Raw genomic sequence first — 25462 nt, 5'->3', positions numbered from 1 at the left:
GGATCTGGGCGGCTCAGAGTGGTTTTGGTCCTGAGCAGGAAGGTTGTCTTATTTCCTCACGTGCTATCCCGCCCCCCCACGCCCCAAGCCGAGGCTGACTGTCTAAAATTATTTACGTCGGACTTGCCTGGGTCTCTTCCTTACAGCCCCCCCGAGTAATTAGCCCTGGCTCTCCCCTCATCATCGTTCGCCCTGTTCAGAGTTGTGGAGTATCACAATCGCCCTGGGGGCCCGGTGCTGGCAGCACACCTCTACTGGGTTCTGTGCTGGACATGACCGCCCGTCCGTATTTCTTGTTCGCTTCCTCTCCTCCCCAACTTGGCCTGAATATTTCTAAATCCTTATTTGGGGGGAATCTTTGCAACCCTGCTCCAGTTTCCATGTCCTCTCTTCCCATCTGCCATCTGTGTTGGATTTTTTTCCCCAAAGATTTTATTTTTCCTTTTTCTCCCCAAAGCTCCTGGGTACATAGTTGTATATTTTTAGTTATGGGTCCTCCTAGTGGTGGCATGTGGGATGCCACCTCAGTATGCCTTGATGAGCTGTGCCATGTCCATGCCCAGGTTCCCAACCGCAGAAACTCTGGGCCACCCAAGGGGAGCGGGGGACCTCAACCACACACCCACAGGGCCGGCCCCCTATGTTGGATTTTGATGCGGACCTATCCGAGATTTTTCTTATGCCTGGGCACACAGTAAAATGCTCAAATGTTTGAAGAATGAGTGAATAAGCACATCTTCAACCCTTCCTTCCCTCCCCATACAGGCACATCAGGATCCTTTCATTTTTCTTCCTAGCATTTACCTGTATGTGTGTGTTTATTTTTATTTTATTTATTTATTTTTTTAGGAAGATGAGCCCTGAGCTAACTACTGCCAATCCTCCTCTTTTTGCTGGGGAAGCCTGGCCCTGAGCTAACACCGTGCCCATCTTCCTCTGCTTTATATGTGGGACGCCTACCACAGCACGGCGTCCCAGGCGGTGCCGTGTCCGCACCCAGGATCTGAAACGGCGAACCCCAGACTGCCGAGAAGCGGAACGTGCGAACTTAACCGCTGCACCACCGGGCTGGCCCGTGTGCGTGTGTTTACTGGTCTAGCATCCTTACTGGACTTTACCTAGGTGAGGGTAAGCATCATGTTTGTTTTGTTCACTGCTGTATCCCCAGTTCCTACACAATGTCTAGCATATGGTAGGTCCTCAGTAACTATTCTTTGAAGGTTGAAGGGAAATTCTTTCTTTTTCTGGCTTTATAGCTGAGAAGCTATCTCCTCCACTTCTGGTTGGAACTTTGAACCCCTACCTTCCCGGCCTTGAGCATTCCTCAGGTAGGAAGATGTAATGGTCCCTTGACCTCTCTCCAAATAAGAGCCCTCCTCAAATAAGGCAAGCTGGGAGTGAGCAGCCTTCACTTTCCCACCCATTTCCAGACCCCATAGGAGACAGACAGCGGTTGGCGAGAGAGGAGCCTTTAATGAAAGATGAGTGGCAGGCCTGGCCCACTACTCTTGCGCCCTTGTTGGAGGGTGGGCAAAGGTGGGAGTGTGGGGAGAGGAAAAAGGGATGAAGGGGAAGCAGGGCAAAGGGGCAGGTATGGCAGGGTGGAGGGGAAGGGCGCTGCCCCCTAGGGCTGTCTGCTCAACTGTTCTCCCAGAAGAAGTTGTTACAGGCCACTGTGAGGGCAGCCACCAGCACCACGTACTCCTGGAAGTCCACCTCCCCGTCTCCGTTCTCGTCTAGCTCCTTCATCACCTTGTCCACAGCATCTGCATCCTTCTGGGCCTGTGGAGGGAAGAGATGGAGAGTTAGGTGTACAGGGAGATGAATAGCATGGTCAGGGGCAAGGTGGGTGGTTGATTGGGGAGGAGGAGGCAGAGATGAACAGTTTGTGGTTCAATAACGTGCCCAAAGTTACACAGCTAGAAAGTGGCAGGGCCAAAATTTGAAACTAGGTCCAATAAAACCTCAAAGCTGGTGCACTTTCTTTCTTTCTTTCTTTCTTTTTTTTTTTTTTTAGGAAGATTAGCCCTGAGCTAACATCTGCTGCCAATCCTCTTCTTTTTGGGGAGGAAGACTGGCCCTGAGCTAACATCCGTGCCCATCTTCCTCCACTTTATAGGTGGGATGTCTACCACAGCATGGCTTGCCAAGTGGTGCCATGTCCACACCTGGGATCTGAAGCGGTGAACCCTGGGCCGCCAAAGTGGAACATGTGCACTTAACTGCTGTGCCACTGGGCCGGCCCCTGGTGCACTTTCTATTGGCTTCTCCTTTACTATATGACCCCTGTTAGCATTTGCAGCCTACTTGTCTGCATCCTTCACTCTGGTCAAAACCACTGAGCATTCTCCACATTCTTCTTTCTCCCATGCTTTTGTTCATGCAAATACCTCCTCCTCAAACATCTACCTTTACCCTAAGAACCTTGCGATGGAAACCCATGGCTCAAGTGCCACCTCTTTGGAGAAGCTGTCTCACTTCAGTCAGGTTAATATTCTCCCATAATCCTTTCTGGCACTTCTGTTCAGGCTTTATATACTTCCTGAGGGGCTGCCGAAGGCTTCGGGGCAGAGGAAGGGCTCACTGCCTCTGAGCTTCCTTTCAGCAGAGTGGGGGCCTCTTTTGGCCCTTTAACTCTGCTCTTTCCTGAACTCACTTCCTGGTGTTCATGGTTTATTTTCAAGTGTCAGTCTTTCCCTTCTAGGCTGTGAGCCTTGTTATTGAGGCACTACATAGGGTCTTAACATAGCACTTAACAGGTGATCAATAAATCAGGGCATTTTGACTTGGCCCAGGAGGAGTAGGGGAGCCTGGCAAACCCAGGAGAGAAGCCTGGGAGAGGAAGGAGATGGTTGGTCTGAGCTGGGGTGGGGTGGGGAGATGGCAGGGAGGTACCCACTCTGTTCTGCCACCCCTTGCCCATTCCACCCTGTACCCCACCATGTGCTCACGTCCAGGAAGCCGGAGAGCTCGGTCTGCAGCAGCTCTTTCAGCTCCTTCTTGCTCAGCTTGTACTTGTCCCCTTCCTTGCCCGAGTGGGCGTGGAACACACTGATGAGAGTCTCCATCGCCGTCTCCAGCTCAGAGCCCATTGCGCAGCTCACCTACTCCCCCCCCCCCCGGCCGTGGAAGTGAGCTGGGGACCATGCTCAGGGTATCTGGGGTCCGGGTGAGGGGGGCCCTCAGCCATGGCCCTGGTCCCACAGCTCAAATAGCCGTGAGATCAGATTTCTACCGAAATTTATCCTTCAGTGAAATTTTATGTTGTAGGGGAACCCAAGAGCCCTAAATCCAGACCTGTTCTCTATGTCCCTCAATCCATACCCTAGCTAGAAGGAGTCAGGGTTTGGGGCGTGGAGACAGAGCAGCTAGAGCTGAGCTAGCTCTGGAGGCCTGCAGAGGACTCTGCAGTGGCTCTTGGCTGCCTGGGCAGACACTGAGGAGGGTGGGGCAGGCAGGCGGGGGTGGTCACAGGACCTGGCCAGGGTTCCTCTGGCTCTGTTATTACCCTGGACCTTGCCTGCCTAGCACAGCTAAGCTCTGCTGTTGGCGGTGATGGGCAAGGCTCCCCTCCATAGCCTTGTCTCTGTTGCCTACCCCAGCAAGGGGTCAGTCTGGTGTCCTTGGTCAGTCTGACGGAGAGGGTGGCAGCCTGAGTGGCTGGCCTAAGGTTTCATGAGGAGGGGGGGTTCTCACTGCCTCTGAGCTTCCTGTCAGCAGACTGGAGGCCTCTTTTGGTCCTTCAATTCTGTTCTCTCCTGACCACATCATGTTGGTTTCCCTGGGTTACGCTTCCATTACTTCTAGTTGCATTCCTCTTACTCCTCTGCAGGACCAGCCCTTCCATGGGGTGGTGGTGGGAAGGGAGAGAGGAATATCTCAGCATTTTCCCTGGAGTCAGGGCTCTCAGGGACAGGGAGAGGAATCCTGTGGGGTCTTGTCCCAGCTGCTGGCCACTCCCACCCACAGCCCGACTTAGTTGATGTAGGGACAGTGGCAGTAGGGAGAATGGATTAGTATGTGTTGGGGGAGATAAAGGGCTGAGTGCATGGGTCCTCTGAGTTCAAGGGGCTGGGAGAGAGCAGAAAAATGGAGGGGTCTGTTGAGGAGAGGGAACTGTCAAGCCAGGGGGCCTCTTTGCTTTGGCCTTGGGACAGCCAGCCCCTCCATGGTCTCAGGGGGCAGCTCAGGTGTCTCAGATCAGGTGTCCCCATCCTTCCCCAGGCCTGACAGGCTGGACAATGGGCCCTGATCAGATGACATCCCAGCTCTTCAATGGGGGCCTTGTGAGTGTCACCTGAACTCCGGACATGAGAAGCAGTTGTCACAGAGACATGCAGGAGATGGAACCCAAGCTGGGGCTGATGGTGGGGATAAGTGGGGTATGTGAAGGAGGGGTGCTGGTGGCTCAGTTATCGGCCCTATCCAGGAGGGGCACCTCAAGGTTGCCTGGAGCCCTCGAGCAGCCTGGGATTTTATGTAGGGGCCATTCTGAAAGGACTTTGGCAGGGAGCGGGCAGACAGGAAAACAAAGAGGAAAGAATTGGGGGAAAGAAGAATCTGGAGAGAAGAATCTGGGCCAAGAAAGAGGAAGAGGAGAAAGGGGAGTCATATGAAGGGAGAGTAGGGATTGGCTACAGTATCCTAGTGCCCCCTCTTCCTGACATCACATGGTCCCTGCTCCGCCACCCCCAGACTTCCCTGGGACCTAAGCTCTTGGCAAGGCTGGGTGGGGGTGGCAGAGAGACAGAGACCGAAGAGGGGGCGGGGCAGAAGCAGCTGTTCCATCTGTTTTCTTATTCTTACCCCACTGGAAGCGAGGCGAGGGCTGGGTCCCCTGCCAGCCCCAGGGAGATTGAGGGAGCCTTGGGAGGACATTGGAGGGCTCTGAAGTAGGAGGGCCTGGTCTCCTGGAAGCTTGGTGGCTGGGCTCCTCGATGGCTTCTTTATTCACTGAGCTCCCAGATCTCCCTCTGAACTTCACTTGCCTTCCTTCACGACCTTCCAAACCCTATCTTTCCCAAATCCCAAAGTGCTCTCATCAGCATTCCTCCCAGACCCTCAGTGCACCACAAGGCCGTCATCCCCAGACTCTTGGAGCCCCGCTGAAGTCCCCAGTCCCCCAAGGTGGCCAGGGCAGGATGGGGCAGAATACTCACTGTCAGCCTGGGCCTGAGGTGGGAGCAGGTTCTGGACAGACAGCCGAAGCTGCAAATGTGGCTGGCGGAGCTGTGTGGGGAGACCTGTCTTTAGTCGGCCTTCCCCCGCTGACCCCCCCTCCCCACCGGCTCCACCCCTTCACAGACAGACACCCAGTGGGGCAAGGGGCCAGGAGTGGACAGAGGCGCCCTCTGTCTCCTGGGCTGGAACAGGCTGCCCTGTGTCCTCTTCTCTAGCCTTGGTTGCCTCCCCCTGCTGCTGGTTCCCAACAGGCAGGGCCCAGGAGGGAGGGGGCTGGGAAAGGTCCTGGGAGGGACACTGAGAGGCCTCCTCCGACCTCCTGCAGTATTGGCTGTGGCTGCTAGGCAGGGAACAGGAGCAGCCCGCTGAGGGGTCTCGGTGAGGGGACCTCTGAGTGAATAACTGAGTCTTGGGACTCTCCCTGAGTTGTTTCAGCCTGAGAACGCGCTGAGGGATTTCAATCCAAGGTCTCCTCTATGGAGGTCTCAGCCTGGGATCCTGAGTGGGTCTTGGGCTGAAGGGTCCTTTGCAGGATCTCATTCTGAGGGCCCTGTGTGTTGTTTCTTAGAACGGGCCTCTCAGTGCTGCGCTCCCTCAGTTGGTTCTTCCAATCTGCAGTCGCCACCCCCCCCCCCCCCAACAGACACAGGCTTGATTAGACGGGGCTGTGGTAGGGCAGCAGGCTCCCTGTATTGGGAGGGATAGGACCTTAGGACACCCTCTGAGTGGGGTCTGTCCAGGCATTTCCAGGCAGGGCCTCCCCAACGGCGAGTGGGGGCGCGCGTGCGCTGGGTTGGGTGGCCAGGGTTCAAGGCCTGATTGCCGGGGTGGGGGGGCAGGCGGGGAGGGCTAGAGCCGTGATTGGGCCGCCTCCTTTCATCAGAATCAGCCGCGGAAACTTGACGCCTCCCGCCCGGGGCGCTTATAAAGCTCAGCCCCAGGGCTGGTACTCGCGGCACCCCTGCTCCTTGCCCGGGTGAGTCGCGTCCCCTCGCCCTGGAGGAGGCTGCGAAGCATTTTTTCTCCCTGGGCTTCCAGGTCCCTCCCCCGGAGCCTGCTCAAACAGGGATTCAGGAAGTGGCTTTGGGAGATCAAGTCGGGAGGAGGCTGGAAGAGGGGGGGATGTGTGGGCGTGTGCCCTTCCTGCCGCCGTCCCCTCCCCCAGGGCGGCGAGTGCCGGTCCCAAGCCCTCCCTGGGCGCGGGCAGTCATCCGAGTCCCGTGCAGGACCCTGTGGCCGGGAGACAGGGGCGGGGAGCGCCTGCGGGGTCCTGGGCTCAGCGCTCTGCGCAGCTGCCCCCGAGGGAGGTGGGGGCGGGCGGCGGAGGCCGGGGCTGTCCAGACCGAGCCGCCCCTGACCGCAGCTGGGCAGTGGCCAGACCCCGGCGTCTCTGCTGGGAAGGGCGGCAGGAGCGCGTGTGGGCGGGCGGAGTGCCGGCGGGTGGAGACCCGGGTCCCTACACAAACAAGCTTTGGAGACAAACAGCCTCATGACCCTTTGAGGCTGGGTGGGACTCCAAGAAAGGGCCCTTGGGACTGGACCGCACAGAGGGGCCACGAGACTGAGAGGAGTCCAAAGAGGGACCCTCAGACTGAAGGCCTTCTCCCAGACAGAGGCGTCTCCACTGAGAGGCCCCCACAGAGGGGTCCCTAAGACCCAGACCTTTCAAAGGACCCCCAGACTGTGAGACCTACAGAGTAAGGGGTTTCAGCAAGTGAGTACCCCTTCTCCCACCTATGCTGAGGTACTGTTGCCTGGTTTCCTAACCCCAAGCTCCATCCGTGTCCCCTCCTTCCTTCCCCATAACGCCTCCTCCAGGCTGAGGTCTGAGGTGGCAATGCCAGGGCAGGGGTACTCTGGCCTATCCTGACTCTTCCTCTCTGTCCTTCCTGCTCCTGCAGGTCAGCCCTGTGAAGACATCAGCTCCAGCCCTAGGGTCCTAATGGCAGCCGAGCCACTGACTGAGCTGGAGGCGGCCATCGAGACGGTGGTCACCACTTTCTTCACCTTTGCAGGACGGGAGGGCCGGAAGGGCAGCCTCAGCGTCAATGAGTTTAAGGAACTGGCCACTCAGCAGTTGCCACATCTGCTCAAGGTAGGTGGGGGGATCTCTGGGCCTGAGATTTTGGGAGACAGGGCTGTGGGACACTGTGTATGTGAGGTCATATTGCTGGGCACGCTAATGTGACCACAGGTGTGTTGTGGAGAAGGATGTAGGTGACTGCATGTGTAAGTGGTTCTGCATGTTCTTGCCTGGTGTGTGTGTAACTATGTAACACTGTGTCTTTGTGAGTGGAAGTGTGTTACTGAGCTTTGTGCTTCCATCAAATGAAGCTGTTGCGTTCTTGTGTCTGCTCTGTGCCTCTCTGGTCTCATTTCCCCAACACAGGACTGCACCCAGAGCTGGCTTTCAGGAGATTCATAGACCATCAGAGCTAGAAGGAGGCCAAGAGAAAACGCAGTCCAAACTGCTCACTTCTCATTTATGGAAACTAAGGCCCAGCCATGGGAAGGGGTTTGTCAAAAATAAAAACACAGCCAAATTCATGGAGTCTAGCATCTCAGGCTAGGAGGGAGCTGTATGTAATCTGTGATTACTTCCCATCCCCTCTGGGAATCCCCTCAATAATGCACCTGACAAGGTCATTCCTTTTCTCCTACTCACAGGATGGAGCAGGGATTTAAATTTCATCCACTCTGGGTGGGCACATCACCCCAGGCTGTTAACAGTTTCTTTTATATCTTTTCTGAAAATTCACAGGCACATAAAAACGTGTGAATATGGATTTTAAAAAACAAACGAATCTCTGAAGCTCATAGGCTGTCATCTGAAAAATCTTCTACATCCTTAGACTTCTCAGACTTTCGCCTTCCTCTTCTCACTGGAAACTTCAGACTCTCCCCTGCAGGTACAGCATTCCCTGCAGCCTCATCAAATAGTAACTTGTTTTTCTTCCAAATCCAACTCCCTCTGGGCTTGGAAATTCGGGAAGTGACCTCTTTGCTTTTCATTGCTGCTTCCGGATCTTAGTTTCTTCTTCCTAAGATGCCCAGCTCCTCGGAAGCTCCACTCCCACCTGGCACCCTTCTTGTTGCCTTCCTTATAGCTTTTCAGCTCCTGACTTACTGTTTTTCTTCTCATCACTGCTACTGTTGTTATCCTTGGTATCCACATAGACAACTCATGCAACAGCCGGCCTTTCAATTTCTTGAACTCCTCCCTTCCAAAGATTCTGTCTGCCTGCATCTCGGCCTCCCACTCTTCTCTTAATGCTTCAGATCTTGTCATTACCAAAATAACACGCCACCTCAAATTCTCAATTTCTAGCTTCCTTGTCTCTGTCTGCTACCTTCTGTCATTCCAGTTCTATTCCTCTATCTGGTTCCTCCACTCCAGCATTTCCTTGACTCCATTGGGACATTCAGTCTCTTGACTGCTTTTTCGTCTTCCATCATCATCCCTCGTGTCCTCATTTCCCTTCTTACTCAGCTGGGTTCTAAGGCTCATAGTTACAGTCACTCCCCCAACTGCCTTGATTCTGTTTCTCTGTGTCCTTTTTATTAGACGAAATCCCAACCCAGGTTAAATCCAGCATTTCACTCCTACGAGCTTGCTGGTTAAATCCACCCTTCTGTGTCTGCACTCATATAGCTGAACCTGGCTGGAGAAGATTGCACCGCCACATTCGCTTGTCTCACTTTAAATCTATAACCACAACCCCCAGGGGGACCCTTGGCAATGCCTGGCAATTCTACCACATTTCCCTAGTTGATTTGGTTGCCAGCTCTTTCAGATGATTTCACAACTTTTCTTTTCTCCTCAAACTCCAGTCCCTCTTTCCACATTCTCCCTCTCACTGAGAAATCTTCTCACTGAGAAAATAAGAGCAATCGGGAAACTTTTGTATGCTCCCTCCCCCAAACCCACCCTGCCTGCCTGCCTTCCTTCCGGCTACAGTGAATGATCTGTCTCTGCTCCTAAGGCCAGCACCGCCTCTGGTGCCCTGGATCCCATCTCTTCTCATCTACTTGAAGATTTTACTCTTTCAACTCTTCTCCCTCTCTCTTGCATCGTCAGATTATTCCTCTCTGTTAGATTGTTCTGATCAGTTTACAAATATGCTGTCATGTCTTTCATCTTAAAAAAAAAAAAAAGAAAAGAAAACCTCCCTTGACCCTGTAACTCCCTCCAGCTATGCCTTCTGTCTCAGCTCCCCTTTATAGCAAAACTCCTCAAAAGCAATGAGAGTTGTTTATACTTCCTGTCTCCACTGCCCCTCCCCTGGTCCAGAACGCTCCTCCCCCGGTGTTTGCTAGGCCTTTTCTTCATGTAACTCATGTGTCTGCTCAAATGGCAAATCCTTAGCGTGGCCTTCCTTCACCACTGAATACAAAGATCACCTCCCTTGTGTTGTAGTCCTTTACGCCACTTTATTTTCTTTTGTAACACTTCCATCACACCTTGACCTCCATTACATACTTACATGTTACCAAGAATGTACGTCCCATGGGAAAAGGAACCTGCTCACTGCTTTTTTTTTGAGATTTTAGGGGCCGGCCCGGTGGCGCAGTTGTTAAGTTTGCACATTCCGCTTCGGCGGCCCTCGGTTCGCTGGTTAGAATCCCGGGTACAGTACATGGCACCGCATGGCAAGCCATGCTGCAGCAGGCATCCCACGTATAAAGTAGAGGAAGATGGGCACGAAGAGGAAGATGGGCACGAATGTTAGCTCAGGGCCAGGCTTCCTCAGCAAAAAGAGGAGGACAGGCAGTAGTTAGTTCAGGGCTAATCTTCCTCAAAAAAAAAAAAGATTTTATTTTTCCTTTTTCTCCCCAAAGCCCCCTGGTACATAGTTGTATGTTTTTAGTTGTGGGTCCTTCTAGTTGTGGTATGTGGGATGCCGCCTCAGCATGGCCTGATGAGTGGTGCCATGTCCGCACCCAGGATTTGAACTGGCAAAACCCTGGGCGGTGGAATTGGAGTGTGCAAGCTTAACTGCTCAGCCACGGGGCTGGCACCCCTGCTAACTGTTTTATCTCCAGCACTTAGAACAGTGTCTGTCTCCTAGTAGGTGCTCAATAAAATGTGAGTGAGTAGATAGTAAAAAAGTGGAAAAAAAAAAAAGAGTAAAAATTGTTGAGTGAGTCAATAAATGCATCTTACCTACTGTGCTACAAATAGCTTTTTAACAATGTAACAGTGCGTATAGACTGGCTATTTTCCCATAAAAAAAAATGGTGCACTATATTCCATTACATATGTTAACACAAATTATGTAGCCAATCCTCTCTTGATAGACATTTCTCTTGTGTCCATCTTTTTCTGTAGTAAACATCCTTGTTTATATATCTTTAAATACTTAAGGGAAAATATCAACATAAGGTAAATGTCTGGCAGTAGAAATCTTAGGTCAAAAGACATGTTTATTCTTAATTTTTACGGATATTACCAATTTGCCTCCCAACAAGGTTGTACCAGTTTTCATGGCCACCAAGTGCATGCCAATGCCTGTTTCTCATGTCCTTGCCCAAACTTGTTCTTACCAAGCTTTTAATTTTTGCCAATCTAGTATGTGAAAATGGTATCTTGTTCTGATTTACACTTCTTTACTTCTGAGTGAAATGGAATATTAAAAAATATTTTTGATGGACATATATACTGCTTTTTCTGTGAACTGCTTATTTCTTTTATCAAAGAGTTTTTCTTTTCCATACTGATTTATTGTAGCTCTTCCTAGAATAAAGAAATTAGCCTTTGTCTATTATGTGTGTTGCAAATATTTTCTCCTAATTTGCCCTTTGTCTTTTGACTTTGTTTTTGGTAGTTTTATGCCAAAGAGAATATAAAAAATTTTATGTAGTCAAATCAGCTTAACTTTTCCTGAATGGCTTCTGTATTTTATGCTGTGCTTAGAAGGGTCTTCCCCAATTCCCCAATTTAACATATTAAGAAAAACCCCAGACTTTATTTTATTATTAAAATTTTCCTATTGATGTGAAATACTACCTTTATTATTTAGTCACTTCCTATGTGTATTTGTGATCTCTTTCTGCTGTATCATTCATCTGTTTATTATTTATTTAGTAATCTCATTGATTACTATAGTTTTGTAATATGCTTTCATAACCTATAGGGTTGGTTCTCTCATTATTCTTATTTTTCAGAATTTCACTGGTGGATCTCACATGTTTATTTTTCAAGAAGAATTTTAATAACATTTAATCATGTTAGGAATTCTGTAGATATTTTAATTGGGATCATATAAAAATGATATTTTAGGGAAAACATATCTTTATGCTATTGATTCTTTGTCTCTAAAAAATGGTATGTTTTTCTGTTTATTCAAGTTTTTTTTTGTATCCTTCAGTTCAGTTTTCTTCTCAAAAGCTTAGTAGAGTTCTATATTTATGCCTAAGTGCTTTATTTATTTATTTTTTATGATCTTAAGTGGGATCTTTCCTATTATATTTCTGACTGGTTAACATTCGTATACCTAAAGGGTATTGGTTTTTACGTGTTAATATTGTAACCAGACACTTTATCATTTCTTTTTGGGACAGAATAGTGGATAAGAGCACAAACTGAGTCAGATAATCTGGGTTCAAATGCAGGTTCAAGCTGGTCGTCCTTGCTTAGCCATGCAGTCTTTCAGAGCCTTAATTTCTCGTATGTGAAATGGACCCAGGATAATACCTTCCTTATTGGATTGGTCTTGCGTTTATTTAATCAGTCTTTATTGAGCACCCACTGTGTCCCGTCCTGATGCCGTCCTGGGCTTTGGAATACAGTGGTGGACAAGCACCTGCCGTGCGCTGGACATTCTCCCAGGCACTGGGATCACAGTGGTGCACACAGTGGACAAGCGCCCTGTGCCCATGGAACCTTTCCTTCTAGGAGATTGTAAAGATTAAATGAAGTAGAGCTATAACGTGTTTAGCATAATACTTGGAACAGTCAGCGCTATTAAGTGCTTACTCTTGTTGAAATGTTAGCCATTATCATTCTTTTTTTTTTTTCCTAGGTATTCAATTATATACTTGCTAATATAATAAGAAGTGCATTTGCCTCTTCTTTCCTAATACTTATACCTTTTATTTCTTTCTCTTGACTAATTGCATGTTTTTTCCCCTGCCAATATGATGTTACACTGGGCATCTTTGCCTTCCACTGACAATGCTTATAGTATTTTACAATTAAGCATGATTGTGGCTTTTAAAAAAGTCTTGTTTAGGTCTTCTGTGAATTAGCTTTGTCCTATCTACAGATTTGGCAAGTCTTCATCCAAATGTTGATTCAAACTTCGAGCTCTGCCTGAGGCGCCCTTCTCTGGTTGACATCCATCTATTGTTCAACAGTCAACTTTTTGGTTGTGATTGTTTATCTGGCAACAAATCCTTTGATCATGATGGTCCAGCTTACAGTTTCCTTTGATTTCACAGGTCTGTCATGAGAGACATTGTCAAGGGCCCCCTAGAAAACCAGATACCCTGTGTCTTCGCCATTCGCCTGGCCTACTAGGCTAGTGATCCAGTTGGAAAAATGAGAAGACCTTAGGGTTATGCAAATGAGCAGCCAAGTACTGTGGACTTCTCCAGCTTTCTGTGAAGGAGGAGGGTGGCCTGAGAAGGCTCTGAGGGTGGTGGGAGTGGGTCCATCCCTACAAGGGCTCCCCGAGGGTCCTTGGGCAAATCCCAGGGCTGGCGCGGTGGTGTGCTGGAGCCCACTGGTACTTGCAGGCGAGGGCCCATTGTGTCATCTCTTCCCAGCTCTGTGTTCAGTGACATCATGTTTGTGGTTCATAATCTGCCATAATTTACCACGGCAAACATTACAAGTCAAGACCCCCACCCCTCTCTGCTGCTGCCTCTTGGAGTTGGGCACTAAGGCAGTGCGTCTTGGGGCTGCAGCCTCCTCCTGAAGGTGTAGGGCAGGTCCTAGTGCTCTTGGAAGGAAGGGGACTGGCAATTCTTCCCTCTCTCCTTGTCTCCAGAACCTTCGTTCCTAACCCCACCCTTCCCTTTGTTGTCTCCTCAGGATGTGGGCTCCTTAGATGAGAAGATGAAGAGCTTGGATGTGAATCAGGATTCAGAGCTCAAGTTCCATGAGTATTGGAGATTGATTGGGGAGCTGGCCAAAGAGATCAGGAAGGAGAAGGCCCAGGAGATCCGGAAGAAGTGAAGTTGGCTGACTGGGGTGGGGGTGGGCAGGGCAGGGCCAGGCACAACCCTCTTCCCCTAAATAAAGCCTCCTCCTTGAAAATACAATGTTTCTTGTTCACACTCCACCCTGATTTCTTCTCTTCAGATTAGGGGGTGGGAAAGCTCTGCCCTGAGGGTGGGTCCAAAAATTATGAGCTCCTTGAGGACCAGGAATGTTATTTGTCTTTGAATATTGTGCATCTAGCATCTAACACCAGGTCTTGTACAGGATAGGTGCTTGATAAATAAATCGTTGATGAATGAATAGAAGAAAGAGACAGATTTCTGGGGCAGGTGAGGAGACTCATATCCTACCAGGTGCCTCCTGGGCTGGCTCAGGGGCATGGTCCTGGCTCAGTTTTCGTATTCCTGGGTTTTGTGCCATTGGGTGATACTGATGGCAGCGAACATGTGCTGAGGACTTGCTGTGTGCCAGGCCGGGTGCTAAACATTTTCTTGCATTATCTTAGTTAATTCTCACAGCCCTTTGAGGTAGGTACTGTTTTTGAGTCCTGTATTAAAGATGAGGAAACAGATTTTAGAGAGGTTAAGTAAAAAAGACAAGAATAAGTGGAACTGGCTTGAAATTCCAGAACCTCTGTGATGAACTGGGATCCTAGCTGGATGGGCGTTTGGGAACACCAGGCCTTCCTCTCCTCCCTTCCTCCTTAGCAGGGGTGAAGCAGAAGGATGGGAAGTTCAGGTTGGAGGGCTGTGGAGGGAGGGTAGCAGTGGTCCTGCAGGAAGCGGAACTTTAGGGTGCCCTGGCGCCACTCTCCTTGTGCTTCTTGGCTTGAGGGGTATGTGGTTTGCACTGTGGGCCACCAGAGGGAGCAGGGGCAGAGCAGCTCAGCAGGTGGGGCCTTCCATGGGCTGTCCATTCAGGTGTCCATTAAGCAGGACTGTTATTCCAGAGGAACATTTAGGCTGAGACAAGTGCCCCACCACACACGGAGAAAGGGTTCTGGGTTGAGATCTTCCATCTAAGTGCCCCCAGACTGAGAGACCTCAGAGGGACCCCCAGGCTGGGACTCTTTGAGGAGCCACTTGGTGGAGACATTCCACAGGGCTCCCCCTTAGTGAAAGACCCTAGGAGGGACCCCCAGGCGGACCCCAGGCTAAGGCACTCTTGGAGAAGCCCTCAGACTGAGAGACCCTCGGAAAGGTCCTCAGACAGACCTCTCAGAGGAACTCTCAGAATGAGACACTCTTGGAGGGTCCCTTCATTGGGACACTAACAGACACCCCCTATTAAGGCCAAAAGTACAGGGGAGCCCTGGAAGGAGACACAGGGAGGGGCACTGGGAGGTATGCTCTGATCCCAGAGTTTAGGAAAGGAGCCCAGGAACTTGGTCTCTCGGCCCCACCCCAACTGTTCTCTGACCCACACTGACTTCCCTGCCCTTCTCCCTTCCTCCTCCCATCAGGTGAGAAGAGCCACTTGGGTTGTGCCGAGTCCTGGACCTACCTACCGTCTAGGCTCCCTGGGATGTCATCCTGGGTGCTGGATTGGGAAGGAGTTTACTGTGCAGTCACTGGGTTAGGGAAATCATGGGGTTCTGAGGGAGGGAGGAGCAGGCAGCCTAACCAGTTTGCAGAAGTCGTTTGCTGCCAGATAACCCATTTGGGTCTGAGATAACCCACATGTGCACGCTGAGCTGAGGGGAGCAGAAAGGAAGTCAGGACAGCACCCCATCTGGCCCCCTACCAGGCTGCCCTTCTCTGGCTCCTTCCTCCTGACGGAGTCCTCATTCATCTCTGCCATCAGGACAGGGGAAGCCTGGGATCTGGGATCTGGGCAGGCTTGAGTGCCACTGTCCCAATTGGCTGTGGTGGGAGGAGTGTGTGAGTGTATCTGTGTGTGCACGCGTGTGCAACACACACCAAAGCACAGAGGGGCCCTGACAACCTCTCTCAACTCACACGTCCCTCATTCCCTCTGTGCCACAAACCCTGCCTGGATCAGCCTCTGTTGCTCCTTCTTTCCAGGTTATTGACTCAGAGCCCTTCCAATTTCCTGCCCTATAGTTCCTTAAGGCCCTCCCACCTCCCAGGCTAGACTCCACAGTGTTTCCAAGCCCTCCTTCTCTCCCTCCACAACGCCCCTCCCCTCTCCCCTCCACTCTGCCTGCTGGTCTGACGCCAGGGGTGTCTCAGACCCAGCGCTCCATGATTCCCTCCCGTGGCAGGGGTGAGGGCCGACTCTTGGAGCTCTGGCCAGTGGAGGGTGGGGCCCACACAGCTGGCTCACAGCCCAGGCAGCTGCAATAGCAGGGGTGGCTTAGGGATGAGGCCCAGCCCTTTGCCTCCCCTCCCTTCCCCCAGGTATAAGAGCTGAGCTCAGGTGAGCTGGCTCCTCCAGTCTTGTCTCAGTGGCTGCCAGCAGGTAAGGAGACCCAGGGCTTTTCACCCCAGTGGGCTGTCCCTGTCTAGGGGGCACACTTAGCCTGTCCTGCTCTAGTCTGCCAGGGGAAGGGCTGGGGACCAGGTTCTGGAGGCTGGTGTGTGTGTAGGAACAGAGGTGGGGGGTTGGAGGAGGTGGAAGGAGTGAAGCTAAAGTGAGGCCCAAGGGATTCCTCTCAATGGGTTGGCCCAGGGGCCAGACCTTAGCTCCCGGACCCTGGGCAGGGACAGGGCCTTGTGTGGAGTTGGCTCTGACCCACTGGGTGAGGCACAGAGTGTCTGGGGTGGAGCCAAACGGGGTAGTTGAGAAATGCTGAGCTCTTCCCTTACCTGGGCCTCCCCACTCCTCTAAGCAGATCATGAGCCGTCAGCTCCTCTGGGGCAGGCAATAGGACCACCAAACGCTCACCAAAGGACCAAGTGCACGGGCACCATGGGACAGTGTCGGTCAGCCACTGCTGAGGTGGGCGCATTCATTTCTGGCCTTTCTGCTTCTGTACTCCTCTCCTTCACCCTGAGGGTCTGTGTCCCTCAGTGACTTCTGCCCCCTCACCTTGGCCTTGCTTTGCACTTGAGACCCTGTGTATGAGACCTGAGGCCCCTCTCTGGTGCCCACACAGGGTGATGCAGATGGCGCCCTCCCAGGAAGAGGATGCCTGGCCGCTTGCTGGGACCTGCCCTGCCTGGGTGCCGGGGTGTAATGGGGAGGAGGCCTTGTCCAACTTGTGGCTCAGGGTTGAGGCCAGTGGGGGTGAAGGGGGCTGCATGCTGGCTTTTGGAGTGGGCGGGAGCCTGTGTGCCTTCCAGCTCTCTTCTGCCTTGCTGGCCTCCTGGGGAAGCAGGGTGTTGTAAGGTGGGTGGCCTCTCTGACGTGGGTGATGTCCCCCGCCCTCAGGATGCTCAGGAATTCAGTGATGTGGAGAAGGCCATTGAGACCCTCATCAAGAACTTCCACCAGTACTCAGTGGAGGGTGGGAAGGAGACGCTGACGCCCTCTGAGCTGCAGGACCTGGTCACCCAGCAGCTGCCCCACCTTATGCCGGTACTGAGGGAGTGGACCCCACCCCAGGCAGTACTCTGACTTCCTACATAAGTGCTCCAGACCCCACACAGTCTGCCACGGCCCCTGGCACTAGCCACTCCCAGCCCTTCCCCCTTGCCAGGGCCAGGTAGGCTCGGCTCCTGCTTCCTGATCCTGGGCAGGGTAGGGTGGGAAGATTGGAAGGTGCTGCCTCACTGAGCTGTGGTGTCTTCTTTCCCTCAGAGCAACTGTGGGCTGGAAGAGAAAATTGCCAACTTGGGCAGCTGTAACGACTCTAAACTGGAGTTCGGGAGTTTCTGGGAACTCATTGGAGAAGCCGCCAAGAGTGTGAAGCTGGAGAGCCCTGTCCGGGGGAGTTGAGAAGCTTCCCCTGGAATTTGTGGGAGGATGTGGGGGAAAGGGGACTTTAGAGACTGTGGGCCTGGAAATAAAACTCTTCTCTCCAGTACCACCACACTGTTCCCCAGCCCGCACCTGCCTCACCTCTGCAAGGTTCAGATTTATAATGGCCCTCCCTGGGGCTCTGTGCCCTTCATCCCTGGGAGCTCTATAGAGCTAATGGGTCCAGGAGTCTCCACCAGAGGGAGGCTCAGGGGGCGGGTTGGGGCCAGGGATGGATGTGGAGGGATGTTGGAGGGATAAGGATGGTGTGAGGGCCAAGTAACTTGGTAGTGGGGCAAGGGCAGACAGCAGCTGGGCTGTGGGAAATGATTGAAGAAAGCTGGGAATAGGGCTGGATATTTGGTACTAAAAAGGGTCTCTGAGAAGCTACCCCTCCTAATCTCTCCCCCAACCCAAACCGTAGTTTCTGTCCAGTGCTGGCCCTTCCTGCCCCCAGCTCTGCTCAGCCTCCTGCCAGGACTCTGTCCGTGGGCTAGGGCAGGGGAAGAGAGAGAGCAGGGTTGGGGAGAGGCTGAGGAGGGTGTGACTTTGGGAATGAGAGGACCAGCTGGGTGCTTGGGCATTTACAGAATGATGGTTGTTTTGTATCATTTGATTAATAAAAAAATGGAAAAAGTGAAAGATGTTGCCTTGATTGGACATAGCTGGGGTCCATGGGTCCACGGGGGGAGGTTGGGGTGAATGGCAGAGTCATCAGGCGGCACGGGATGTGGGGCGGCAGTGGTGGGCAGTGGAAGTGAATGGGGACTCATTTTTCCCTGTGGATTTAGGCTGAGGATGGTACCAGGCCAAAAAGATGGGAGACTTGGTCTCCTCTGAGGGATAGGCTTCTCTTTGCTGTGAGCCGGCCCTCTGACAGGAGAAGAGGGCGTGTGTGCACACCTGGGGAAAAGGATATGAACCCAGGTGTGCTGGAGCCTGGCTGACTAGTAGCCAGGGAAATGTGAGACTGAGAAACAGGCTGCCCAGCCTGGGTTTGGACCCAGCTCTGCCAGTTATTATCTTTGGAACTTTGGGCATGCTGTCAAAGTATCAGTCTCCTCATCTGTAGAATGGGGATATTAATAGTACTTCCCCCACAGGATTGTTAGGAGGATAATGTGACGCATCACGTCAAGTACTTAGCAGAGGGCCTGACACGGAGTAAGAGTCCAGTGAGCTGAAGTCACCACTTTTGGAGTGGGTGAATAGGTCCCCTCTGGTTTCAGCTGTTACCTCCGGATAGGGATGTCAAACTGGACAGTTTCCTTGGATGTCTTGGGGAGAGGATGGAGGGGCATTTCCAGAGGAGTCCTCTGCTGCCCATGAGAGGCCCCAGGGATGGGTGCCAGGATCTTCTGGTGGGCTGAACTGGAGACGGAAGACCAAGGGGCCAGATCTGGTCCCTGGTGTCTACTTTCTGACTTGAGCCCACAGAAATCAGGCATTACTCCAGAAACCCCAACAGCAAGGAAGTTTCTGTGGCCAGCCAGGCTGGCCTGGAATGCCAGCTGAACTTGTCTATTGGGGTCCCCTGAAACTGGGCTCCCAGTGACCCAGGTGAGAAGGGCAGGTGACAGTCTTTCCCTTCCTTTATCCACCTTGTAGGTTCTGCTCAGGCCGTTCAGGGCTAGGAGGGTGGGGTTGGGGGAGTTCCAGCTTCTACCACTCCCTCTGGGGTTGGGGTGGAGGGGTGTTAAAAAAGGTGTGTATCGCTTTAACAAGGGCCCAACCCCAGGGCCAAGTCAAGAGGGAGCTCAGTCACTACCTCCCCACAGAGCCAGCTCAGCCAGGCAGGGCCGGGAGGGAGTGGGACAGACTCTGGGAGTGCAGCGGGGAGGAGTCCTGGCTGGGCTGAGCGGGGAGAAGCTTGGCAGTGCCAGAGCCCAGGCCCCAGAGCCTTGCTGGAGAGGAGGTGGACTGGAGAGGCAGGTGAGCACCCCAGGCCAGTCCTTGGAGGTCCGCGGCTACTGGGGGGCCCCACAGGCTTGGGAGGCCAGGAGAAGGGGCAGGGAAGGGGGCCTGCCAGAGACTGGGCAGGAAGGTTTCGTTAATTGTTAACTTTCAAGGCTGGTACGGGAATGGAGAGTTCTGGTGGGACTGAGGGCTGGAGAGGCCTGCAGAGGAGTGGACAGGGTAGGGAGACCCCCTCCCGGCCCAGCAGCTGACTGGGCTCCTGTCCAGGGTCTAGGCCACCAGGCAGAGTGTTTGGGAGTTTTGCCCACAGCTGCTCTGATCACCCCCTAACAGAGAAAGGGCAAATGCGTGTTGGTGGGGGTTGAGGGGTGGTCAGACCCTGGCCAGAGGCCTCACTGAGCTCTGGGAGCTGCGTCCTGGGAGAGGTGATGGAGTCCAGGAGGAGCCAGGGGGGGCCCAGGGAGTCCGAGAGCCCAAGGAGAGGAAACAGGTGCTGAGGTGGCTTTTCTCCACCTTGGGACTCAGGCAGGTCCCTGGCCGCAGGCCCCATTGTGCTCTGGGAGCTGTTCCTTGGGAGGGACAATGGGAGCTGGGAGGAGCCTGGGTGAGGCCTCCCGGGAGCCTGGGAGCTCTGGGAGAGGGGCCTGGACCTGGGCAGCTTCTCCTCCACCTCAGGACCCAGGCAGGTTCTGACTTGACTGGCTTTGCTTGGTGGAGCCACCTGCACTATAGGAGCATTCCGCTGCCCAGCGCTGTGGGGTGGGGTGAGGGCAGGGGTGCTGGGAGAGGGAGCCCTGGAGGTGTTGGGGAGTGAGGCATAGCCTTTCCCCATCCTGTGTAAAAAGCTGTCTGGGTGTTGGTGAGGCAGGGGCAGCAGCGCATGTCAGTGTGTCCACACCAAACTCCTCCAACTTCACTTGTCTGGAAAACATTTCAGAGGAGCAGGCTTTTTCCTCTGGCTACGTGCTCCGAAAGCAGAAGTGGGTGGCAGGTAGATGGGTCACCCAAGCAGAGGGGGTCAGGAATGACAGAATTCCTTGCTCCATGTATGTGTATGTGTGAAGTAGATGCAGTGAGTCTCGTGAGGGTGGGGAGGGGTGGGGCAGGGACACTTGTGCGAGATACTAGCCTCTGGCACTGGGAATGGAGCCTGAGAAAAGAGAGCAGAGAACGGGGCTGTTGAGGCTGGAGATGTGAGTCTGAAACAGCCTTGCAGATAGAGGAAAGTGTTAGGGGCACAGGGCAGATTGCTCCTCCCCTGGGGATCGAAGGCTGTTGCGGCAAAGGAGTGAATTAAGAAGGAGATGAAGGAATGAATGAGAGAACGAGTAGGTGAATGAATGAGAATGAATAAATGAATTAGTGAATGAATGAGTAAGCAAATGAAGAAATGAGTGAACGAATTTGAGGTGGAAGGAAGGGACACAGAGAATGCCTAGTTTAGGCTTGAGAGTAGGCTGGGCCCTAGAGAGGATGGTGACCAGGAGGCATGGGAGGCCAGGGACCTATCCCAACACTTGGAAACAATTTAAGACTCAAAAAGTGTGTGTTGGGGTGGGAAGAGAAGGTGAATTTTGGAGGATGTGGTGGATGTTGAGCTCCACATTGAAGTGGACTGGGGAGTCGAAGGGATGGAGGGTGGTTAGGAAGCACTTGGAGGGGTTGGGCCCAGAACCTGGGGTGGGAGGGCCGGGCTTGTGTGGCTAAGACCCAAGGGCAAGGTGTCAGGGCAATATGGGCTTTTAGAGAAGTCAGCAAGCTGGGCTGAGGTGGGTGGAGTGGAGGTAGGGGCCTCTTGGTTGCTCAACGATGAATCAGCCAAGGAGAAGACAATGAGAACACTGGGGAAGGGCTGGGGGCCCCAGGGGAGAGCGCCCTTTGGAGAACAAGTGGTCCCTCCATTTCCATTGTTTTGGAAGGCTCCAAGGTACATGTCCACCTCCCCCCTCTCTCAAGTCACGATCTACCTGTGGCAAAGTCAATGCAGGACCTACCTCCTGCCCTACCCTTCTGAGTCAGGTGCTGATGGGAAGCACCCCCTCCCCCCGCCCCTGCCAACCCCACCCTAGGGACCCTCCAACCTGGCTCATGGGAGGAGTACGGGGCAGGCAGGAGGAGCAGGTGACTGTAGGAAGTGTGTGGTGGCAGAGTCCTTCTCCTGGCCCCCAGGGGAGGGAGGAAGGAAGAGAGTAATGACACCTGACTATCCCACTCTTGACACCCTTCCTTCAGAAAAACTTCAGAAAAGCACTTACCCAGATGATTATCTCTGGAGTTGCCCATTTGACTAGAAGCAGGTTGGGGGGCAGACTAGTGGGAGGCCTGGGAACTGAAGCCTAGAGATGCTGAAGCGACCTCTCTGGTGTGACCATGTACCTGACAGCAGATGGGTGAGCTGTCTTCTGGGTGCTCACCTGTGTCTTGCCAGGTGGGGAGAGGCTGGTGTGGAGGAAGGGCAGGAGGAGGCTCCCTTGGTTAGAGAAACAAGACTCCAAGAAGACAGGTAGTGGGACGGGTGAGCGGGCTAAGGAGGAGAGGGGCAGAGGCACACCACCCCCAAAACTGACTTATTTCTCTTTCCTCTCCCTCACTATTTCCCACAGGATTCCTCACTTAGAGAACAAAGTCTGGGATGGTTAAGGGTGGGGCTCTCTGAACTCTCTCCCCACTCCCAAGGCCAGCTGGGAGTAGGCTTGCCACAGTTCTTGCTGAGGTGGGTACAATTTTCAGAATTCCCAGCATGCTGGTCATGGGCCTGGGCTACTCCTCACCCAAGGGCAGGAGAGCAGACAGTTCGTGGATTGCAAAATTATTTTCCTCCTCATCTGTGAATGTTAGAGTGTTTGTATGGAAGTCTTACAAAGATATAAACATTGAACCACACAGTTACACACTTAATAAATAAAGAGCATGGAAAAAGAATGTGGTTTCCTGCAGATCTGGTTCCATACTTCATCCTTTTGGCCACAGACTAGAATGGTCAGATGGACAAGGCAGAGGAGAGAAGGGCAGGATTCCTGGTCAGAGATGCCCCAGCCTGACCCCTCTCCTTCCTTCCTGCATCCTGCCTTAGTCTGTCTGGGAACCGTTCTTCCTTCAGAAAAAGCTTTGTCAAAGAAAAATCTTAGAAGCGTGGCCAGGGCCCTTGGGTACCTGGTATCAGGGCTGGAAGGATGTGGAATATTTATAGAACATCCACCTTGAGTGAGGATTGGGCCCGGCAACGTGGGAGAGGAGAGATGCTGGGAGGTTGTATATCCAGGATTTTAAAAAAGTGGTCCTAAAGTCTGTGAGTTCTGCTGTTTGGTTCAGAGAATACAATGGCTGCATGTAAGAAACCCTATCCTTGCCTCAAAGAATGTCTGGTGTTGGGGAGACAAGATGCAGGAAGGGACTGGGGCCACATCAGTTTGTGGGCCCCAGACAATGCTGGCTGAGAGTCCACGGGAGCCAGCAGAGGAGAGTGCTGAGGGCAGGGGTAGGGCAGGCTTCCGTGGGACGTGTGATTTGGACGGGCTTCAGCTAGGTGCAGAGGGCAGAGCAGTGGGCACCGGAGGAGGGACGGCCACAAGGGGGATTAGAAAGCAGGTGGCAGGGGCAGGGGCTGCGGTGGGGCCTGGCAAAGCAGATCTCCCTTCCAAATCAGACAGTGGGATGCCCAGGCTCTGAGGGTGGCTGTGTCCACCTTCCCTTGCCAGGACCCAATGGACAGGGCAGCTGCAGCTCATTCCTGGGCTTGGGGCGGGAGGGGAGGCTCATTTGCCAGGGTTCACTTGGGGGGGCTCTGGGCATGGGCGGCGACTCACAGAGTAGACCCGCCTGCTCCCTTCATATCCTGTTATTCAGTAGGCTGTATCCGCTCGGGATGTGAGTGCCTTTTGTCCTGGGGCCAGGGGGTGACGTGTGTGGCCTCTGGCTGCTGCGGCTCCATCTCCATCTGGGGCAGAAGAGGGCCTGGCTCCTCCTTAGGTAATGGAGTGGGGGGTCTTTGCGTCCTGCTGTACATTTCGGAGTAGGTGTGAGGGAGGATAGGCCAGCAGGGTGTGGCTGGGGGCCTGTACAAAGTCTGACTTGGTGGATCAGGACATTGTCCTTTCCCAGAGACGGGCAGCCTGAGACCCTGGGCTCCCTGTCCAGGAACCTGGCTGAAGGGATTGGGGAGGGCCTAGGTTCCTACCTCCTGCTTTGCTGCCTGGGGCTGGGGTCTCAGACAGTTGTGGGGGTAGTGGATGATGGCTCCTGTCCCCCCAGGCCCCTTGGCTCATCCTGGCAGCTCCTAGCTATGCTTGGCCCCAGGGTAGGTGTCCTGCGTGGGCCAGACGTGGAGAGGGCAGAGGGATGGTCGCTTACTTTGCTCCTCTTCCCACGGGAGCCTCTTGCTCTCACTGGGGCTCTGACAAGCCCAGTGCCTGGGGCTGGGGAAGGGCCTAAAGAACCTGTTGAAGCAGTTGAGCTGGGGAACACCTGGATTAGAGGAGCCACATAGTTGTCATTCCAGGCCCACCCCCACACCCTCTCTGTAACCCCCTTTCCCTGCCTCCTGCCTCCTCCCTCCTCCTGAGGACCAGCCAGCCTGGCCACCAAGGGCGCAGGGGGAGGAGGCATGCGGGAGGAGGACAAGGGCAGAGAGACAGGAGGAGGTTTGGCCCACGGGGTCTCTTATATTCCCTTCTCATGGTGCCCAGGCCCCACGAGGAGTGAGGCAGTAAGATGGCGGACAGCTACACGGAGCTGGAGAAGGCGGTCGTCGTGCTGGTGGAAAACTTCTACAAATACGTGTCCAAGCACAGCCTGGTCAAGAACAAGATCAGCAAGAGCAGCTTCCGGAAGATGCTTCAGAAAGAGCTCAATCATATGCTGACAGTAAGTTCCCCTCACCCAAGCCCCCGAAGCCTTTATCCTCTCAGGGTATCCTTCCCCAGTGTAGCTGCTGTACTTTCAGAGTTATCCCCCCAAACTGGGGTCTCAACCTCACCCAGTCCTCTGTCCTCTCGGGGTACCTGGGCCTGAGCCAGTGAGGGCTGTGTTCTCATTTTCCAAGGGCAGCAGCTGCCCAGGCCAGATCCTGAGACTGTCTAGGGTCCTGCCTGATGGATCTTTGGGGCTATCACCCTCAGCATTGCTGATCCTGGTTCCTCCCTAGGACACAGGAAACCGAAAGGCTGCTGACAAGCTCATCCAGAACCTGGACGCCAACCACGACGGGCGCATCAGCTTTGACGAGTACTGGACCTTGATAGGTGGTATCACTAGTCCCATTGCCAACCTTATCCGCCAGCAGGAGCAACAGAGCAGCAGCTAGAGGACCCCTCCCTCTGTCCCTTCATGGCACTGCCCCAATACCCAGCCCCTGATGTTCTTTCCAGGCTCCCCCCTCAGCCTCCCGCCCACCCAGGCCTCTGTCCTCACTTCTCCTGGCAGACCTTCTCCTGACCCTTGCTGAACAGGGAAGGGGGGATGTCGGGGCCCCTTTGTGAGTGTCTCAGTCTGGGGGTACCTCCTTAAGGGTCTCAGTCCTTGGAGCCAGCAGGCCCCGGGGGGCCCCTCTGTGAGATCTCAATGCTGTTTGGGGATCCCTGAGAGTTTTCTCACCTATTCAGTCCATCTATCCTTCCAATGTCTGATGTTCCTGCCTGCTTCTGGGTCTCTGCTGACCTCTGGAGGTCAGCTTGCTGATTGAGGTCTCCCTGCTCCTGGCAGCAGCAGAGACCTCTCCCCTTTCCTTTAGCCCCTCTGTTGGGTAGAGAACACTTCCAGGGTCTCCTCTCCAGCTACCTCTAGGTCTGGGAACAGCTAAGCAGGGTTGAGCCCCTCCCTCCTGCTTAGCCACTGAAACAATGACTATAAAGGCTGGATTTGGAGTCTGTATCCCTCTCACTGGGTCCTTTTGTGATGCTCATTAAAACCTTTCCACTCCTTGGAACCTCTCATGCATTGGTGGTCTTTACCCTGGGCCCGGAGGCAAATGGGAATCTCACTGAGAAACCCCAAGGGCAGAGCAAGAAAGAAGCCACAACTCCTGGGTTCCAGCAGGTGCTGTCAGCCCTGGGCCAGCAGCAACGTCCCTCCTGCTCCATGAAGGGCCGAAGGCCATATGTCCCCATCTCTGGGCCCTCACAGCCCAGACTCAGACTCTTTTTTTTTTGAGGAAGATTAGCCCTGAGTTAACATCTGCTGCCAATCCTCCTCTTTTTTTTTTTTCGCTGAGGAAGACTTGCCCTAAGCTAACATGCATGCCCATCTTCCTCTACTTTACATGTGGGACGCCTGCCACAGTGTGGCTTGTCAAGTGGTGCCATGTCTGCACCCGGGATCTGAACTGGCGAACCCCGGGCCCCC

At 53.4% G+C, this 25462-nt stretch overlaps 4 protein-coding genes and 1 long non-coding RNA gene across 12 annotated transcripts; 4 read left to right on the top strand and 1 right to left on the bottom strand.

Annotated features, from left to right (window-relative positions):
- The first annotated feature begins 849 nt into the window (after positions 1–849).
- On the top strand, positions 850–2128 carry LOC106846263 (uncharacterized). Of its 2 annotated transcripts, none has more exons than XR_006519488.2 (3): positions 850–1128; positions 1257–1328; positions 2018–2128. It is a non-coding gene; the product is annotated as an uncharacterized lncRNA (long non-coding RNA). The 2 variants fall into 2 exon arrangements; XR_006519489.2 differs by lacking the exon at positions 2018–2128 and adding an exon at positions 1431–1550.
- Positions 1454–6040, bottom strand: S100A1 (S100 calcium binding protein A1). The gene is made up of 3 exons (XM_014864961.2): positions 5160–6040; positions 2952–3104; positions 1454–1782 (listed from the first exon to the last, which is right to left on the bottom strand). The coding sequence occupies exons 2-3, from the start codon at positions 3090–3092 to the stop codon at positions 1639–1641; spliced, it is 285 nt and encodes a 94-aa protein (XP_014720447.1). The 5' UTR covers positions 3093–3104; positions 5160–6040; the 3' UTR covers positions 1454–1638.
- Positions 6041–6064: 24 nt separating this feature from the next.
- On the top strand, positions 6065–13446 carry S100A13 (S100 calcium binding protein A13). Of its 3 annotated transcripts, none has more exons than XM_014864964.3 (3): positions 6065–6157; positions 7083–7276; positions 13217–13446. In XM_014864964.3, exons 2-3 carry the CDS (start codon positions 7124–7126, stop codon positions 13358–13360), a joined length of 297 nt encoding a protein of 98 aa, XP_014720450.1. In that variant the 5' UTR covers positions 6065–6157; positions 7083–7123; the 3' UTR covers positions 13361–13446. The 3 variants fall into 3 exon arrangements, with proteins under 3 accessions (XP_014720450.1, XP_014720449.1, XP_014720452.1); XM_014864963.3 differs by lacking the exon at positions 6065–6157 and adding an exon at positions 6268–6895; XM_014864966.3 differs by lacking the exon at positions 6065–6157 and adding an exon at positions 6341–6925.
- A 2072-nt stretch (positions 13447–15518) lies between these two features.
- On the top strand, positions 15519–17848 carry S100A14 (S100 calcium binding protein A14). 2 transcript variants are annotated; one of them, XM_014864967.3, is made up of 4 exons: positions 15519–15766; positions 16140–16246; positions 16679–16825; positions 17048–17848. In XM_014864967.3, exons 2-4 carry the CDS (start codon positions 16217–16219, stop codon positions 17183–17185), a joined length of 315 nt encoding a protein of 104 aa, XP_014720453.2. In that variant the 5' UTR covers positions 15519–15766; positions 16140–16216; the 3' UTR covers positions 17186–17848. The 2 variants fall into 2 exon arrangements, with proteins under 2 accessions (XP_014720453.2, XP_044613578.2); XM_044757643.2 differs by lacking the exon at positions 15519–15766 and adding an exon at positions 15840–15881.
- A 1072-nt stretch (positions 17849–18920) lies between these two features.
- On the top strand, positions 18921–25046 carry S100A16 (S100 calcium binding protein A16). Of its 4 annotated transcripts, none has more exons than XM_014864970.3 (4): positions 18931–19138; positions 21727–21836; positions 23809–23986; positions 24267–25046. In XM_014864970.3, the coding sequence occupies exons 3-4, from the start codon at positions 23834–23836 to the stop codon at positions 24423–24425; spliced, it is 312 nt and encodes a 103-aa protein (XP_014720456.1). In that variant the 5' UTR covers positions 18931–19138; positions 21727–21836; positions 23809–23833; the 3' UTR covers positions 24426–25046. The 4 variants fall into 4 exon arrangements, with proteins under 4 accessions (XP_014720454.1, XP_014720456.1, XP_070353305.1 ...); XM_070497204.1 differs by lacking the exon at positions 18931–19138 and adding an exon at positions 21512–21626; XM_014864968.3 differs by lacking the exon at positions 21727–21836 and having other exon boundaries at positions 18921–19138.
- Positions 25047–25462: the final 416 nt, after the last annotated feature.

The sequence above is a fragment of the Equus asinus genome, chromosome 25, assembly GCF_041296235.1.
Source record: "Equus asinus isolate D_3611 breed Donkey chromosome 25, EquAss-T2T_v2, whole genome shotgun sequence".
Classification (NCBI taxonomy): Eukaryota; Metazoa; Chordata; class Mammalia; order Perissodactyla; family Equidae; genus Equus; species Equus asinus.
Note: the sequence above shows the minus strand (reverse complement) of the source record. Positions and strands in the feature narration are given on the sequence as shown.

Excerpts from the sequence above, each read along its gene's own strand:
- S100A13 (XM_014864964.3), top strand. The coding sequence starts at position 7,124 with ATGGCAGCCGAGCCACTGACTGAGCTGGAGGCGGCCATCGAGACGGTG. Across the intron at positions 7,277-13,216 it reads AGTTGCCACATCTGCTCAAG|GATGTGGGCTCCTTAGATGA; the intron begins GTAGGTGGGGGG and ends TTGTCTCCTCAG.
- S100A14 (XM_014864967.3), top strand. The coding sequence starts at position 16,217 with ATGGGACAGTGTCGGTCAGCCACTGCTGAG. Across the intron at positions 16,247-16,678 it reads GTCGGTCAGCCACTGCTGAG|GATGCTCAGGAATTCAGTGA; the intron begins GTGGGCGCATTC and ends CCCCGCCCTCAG. Across the intron at positions 16,826-17,047 it reads AGCTGCCCCACCTTATGCCG|AGCAACTGTGGGCTGGAAGA; the intron begins GTACTGAGGGAG and ends TCTTTCCCTCAG.
- S100A16 (XM_014864968.3), top strand. The coding sequence starts at position 23,834 with ATGGCGGACAGCTACACGGAGCTGGAGAAGGCGGTCGTCGTGCTGGTG. Across the intron at positions 23,987-24,266 it reads AGCTCAATCATATGCTGACA|GACACAGGAAACCGAAAGGC; the intron begins GTAAGTTCCCCT and ends GTTCCTCCCTAG.
- S100A1 (XM_014864961.2), bottom strand. The coding sequence starts at position 3,092 with ATGGGCTCTGAGCTGGAGACGGCGATGGAGACTCTCATCAGTGTGTTC. Across the intron at positions 1,783-2,951 it reads AGCTCTCCGGCTTCCTGGAC|GCCCAGAAGGATGCAGATGC; the intron begins GTGAGCACATGG and ends TTCCCTCCACAG.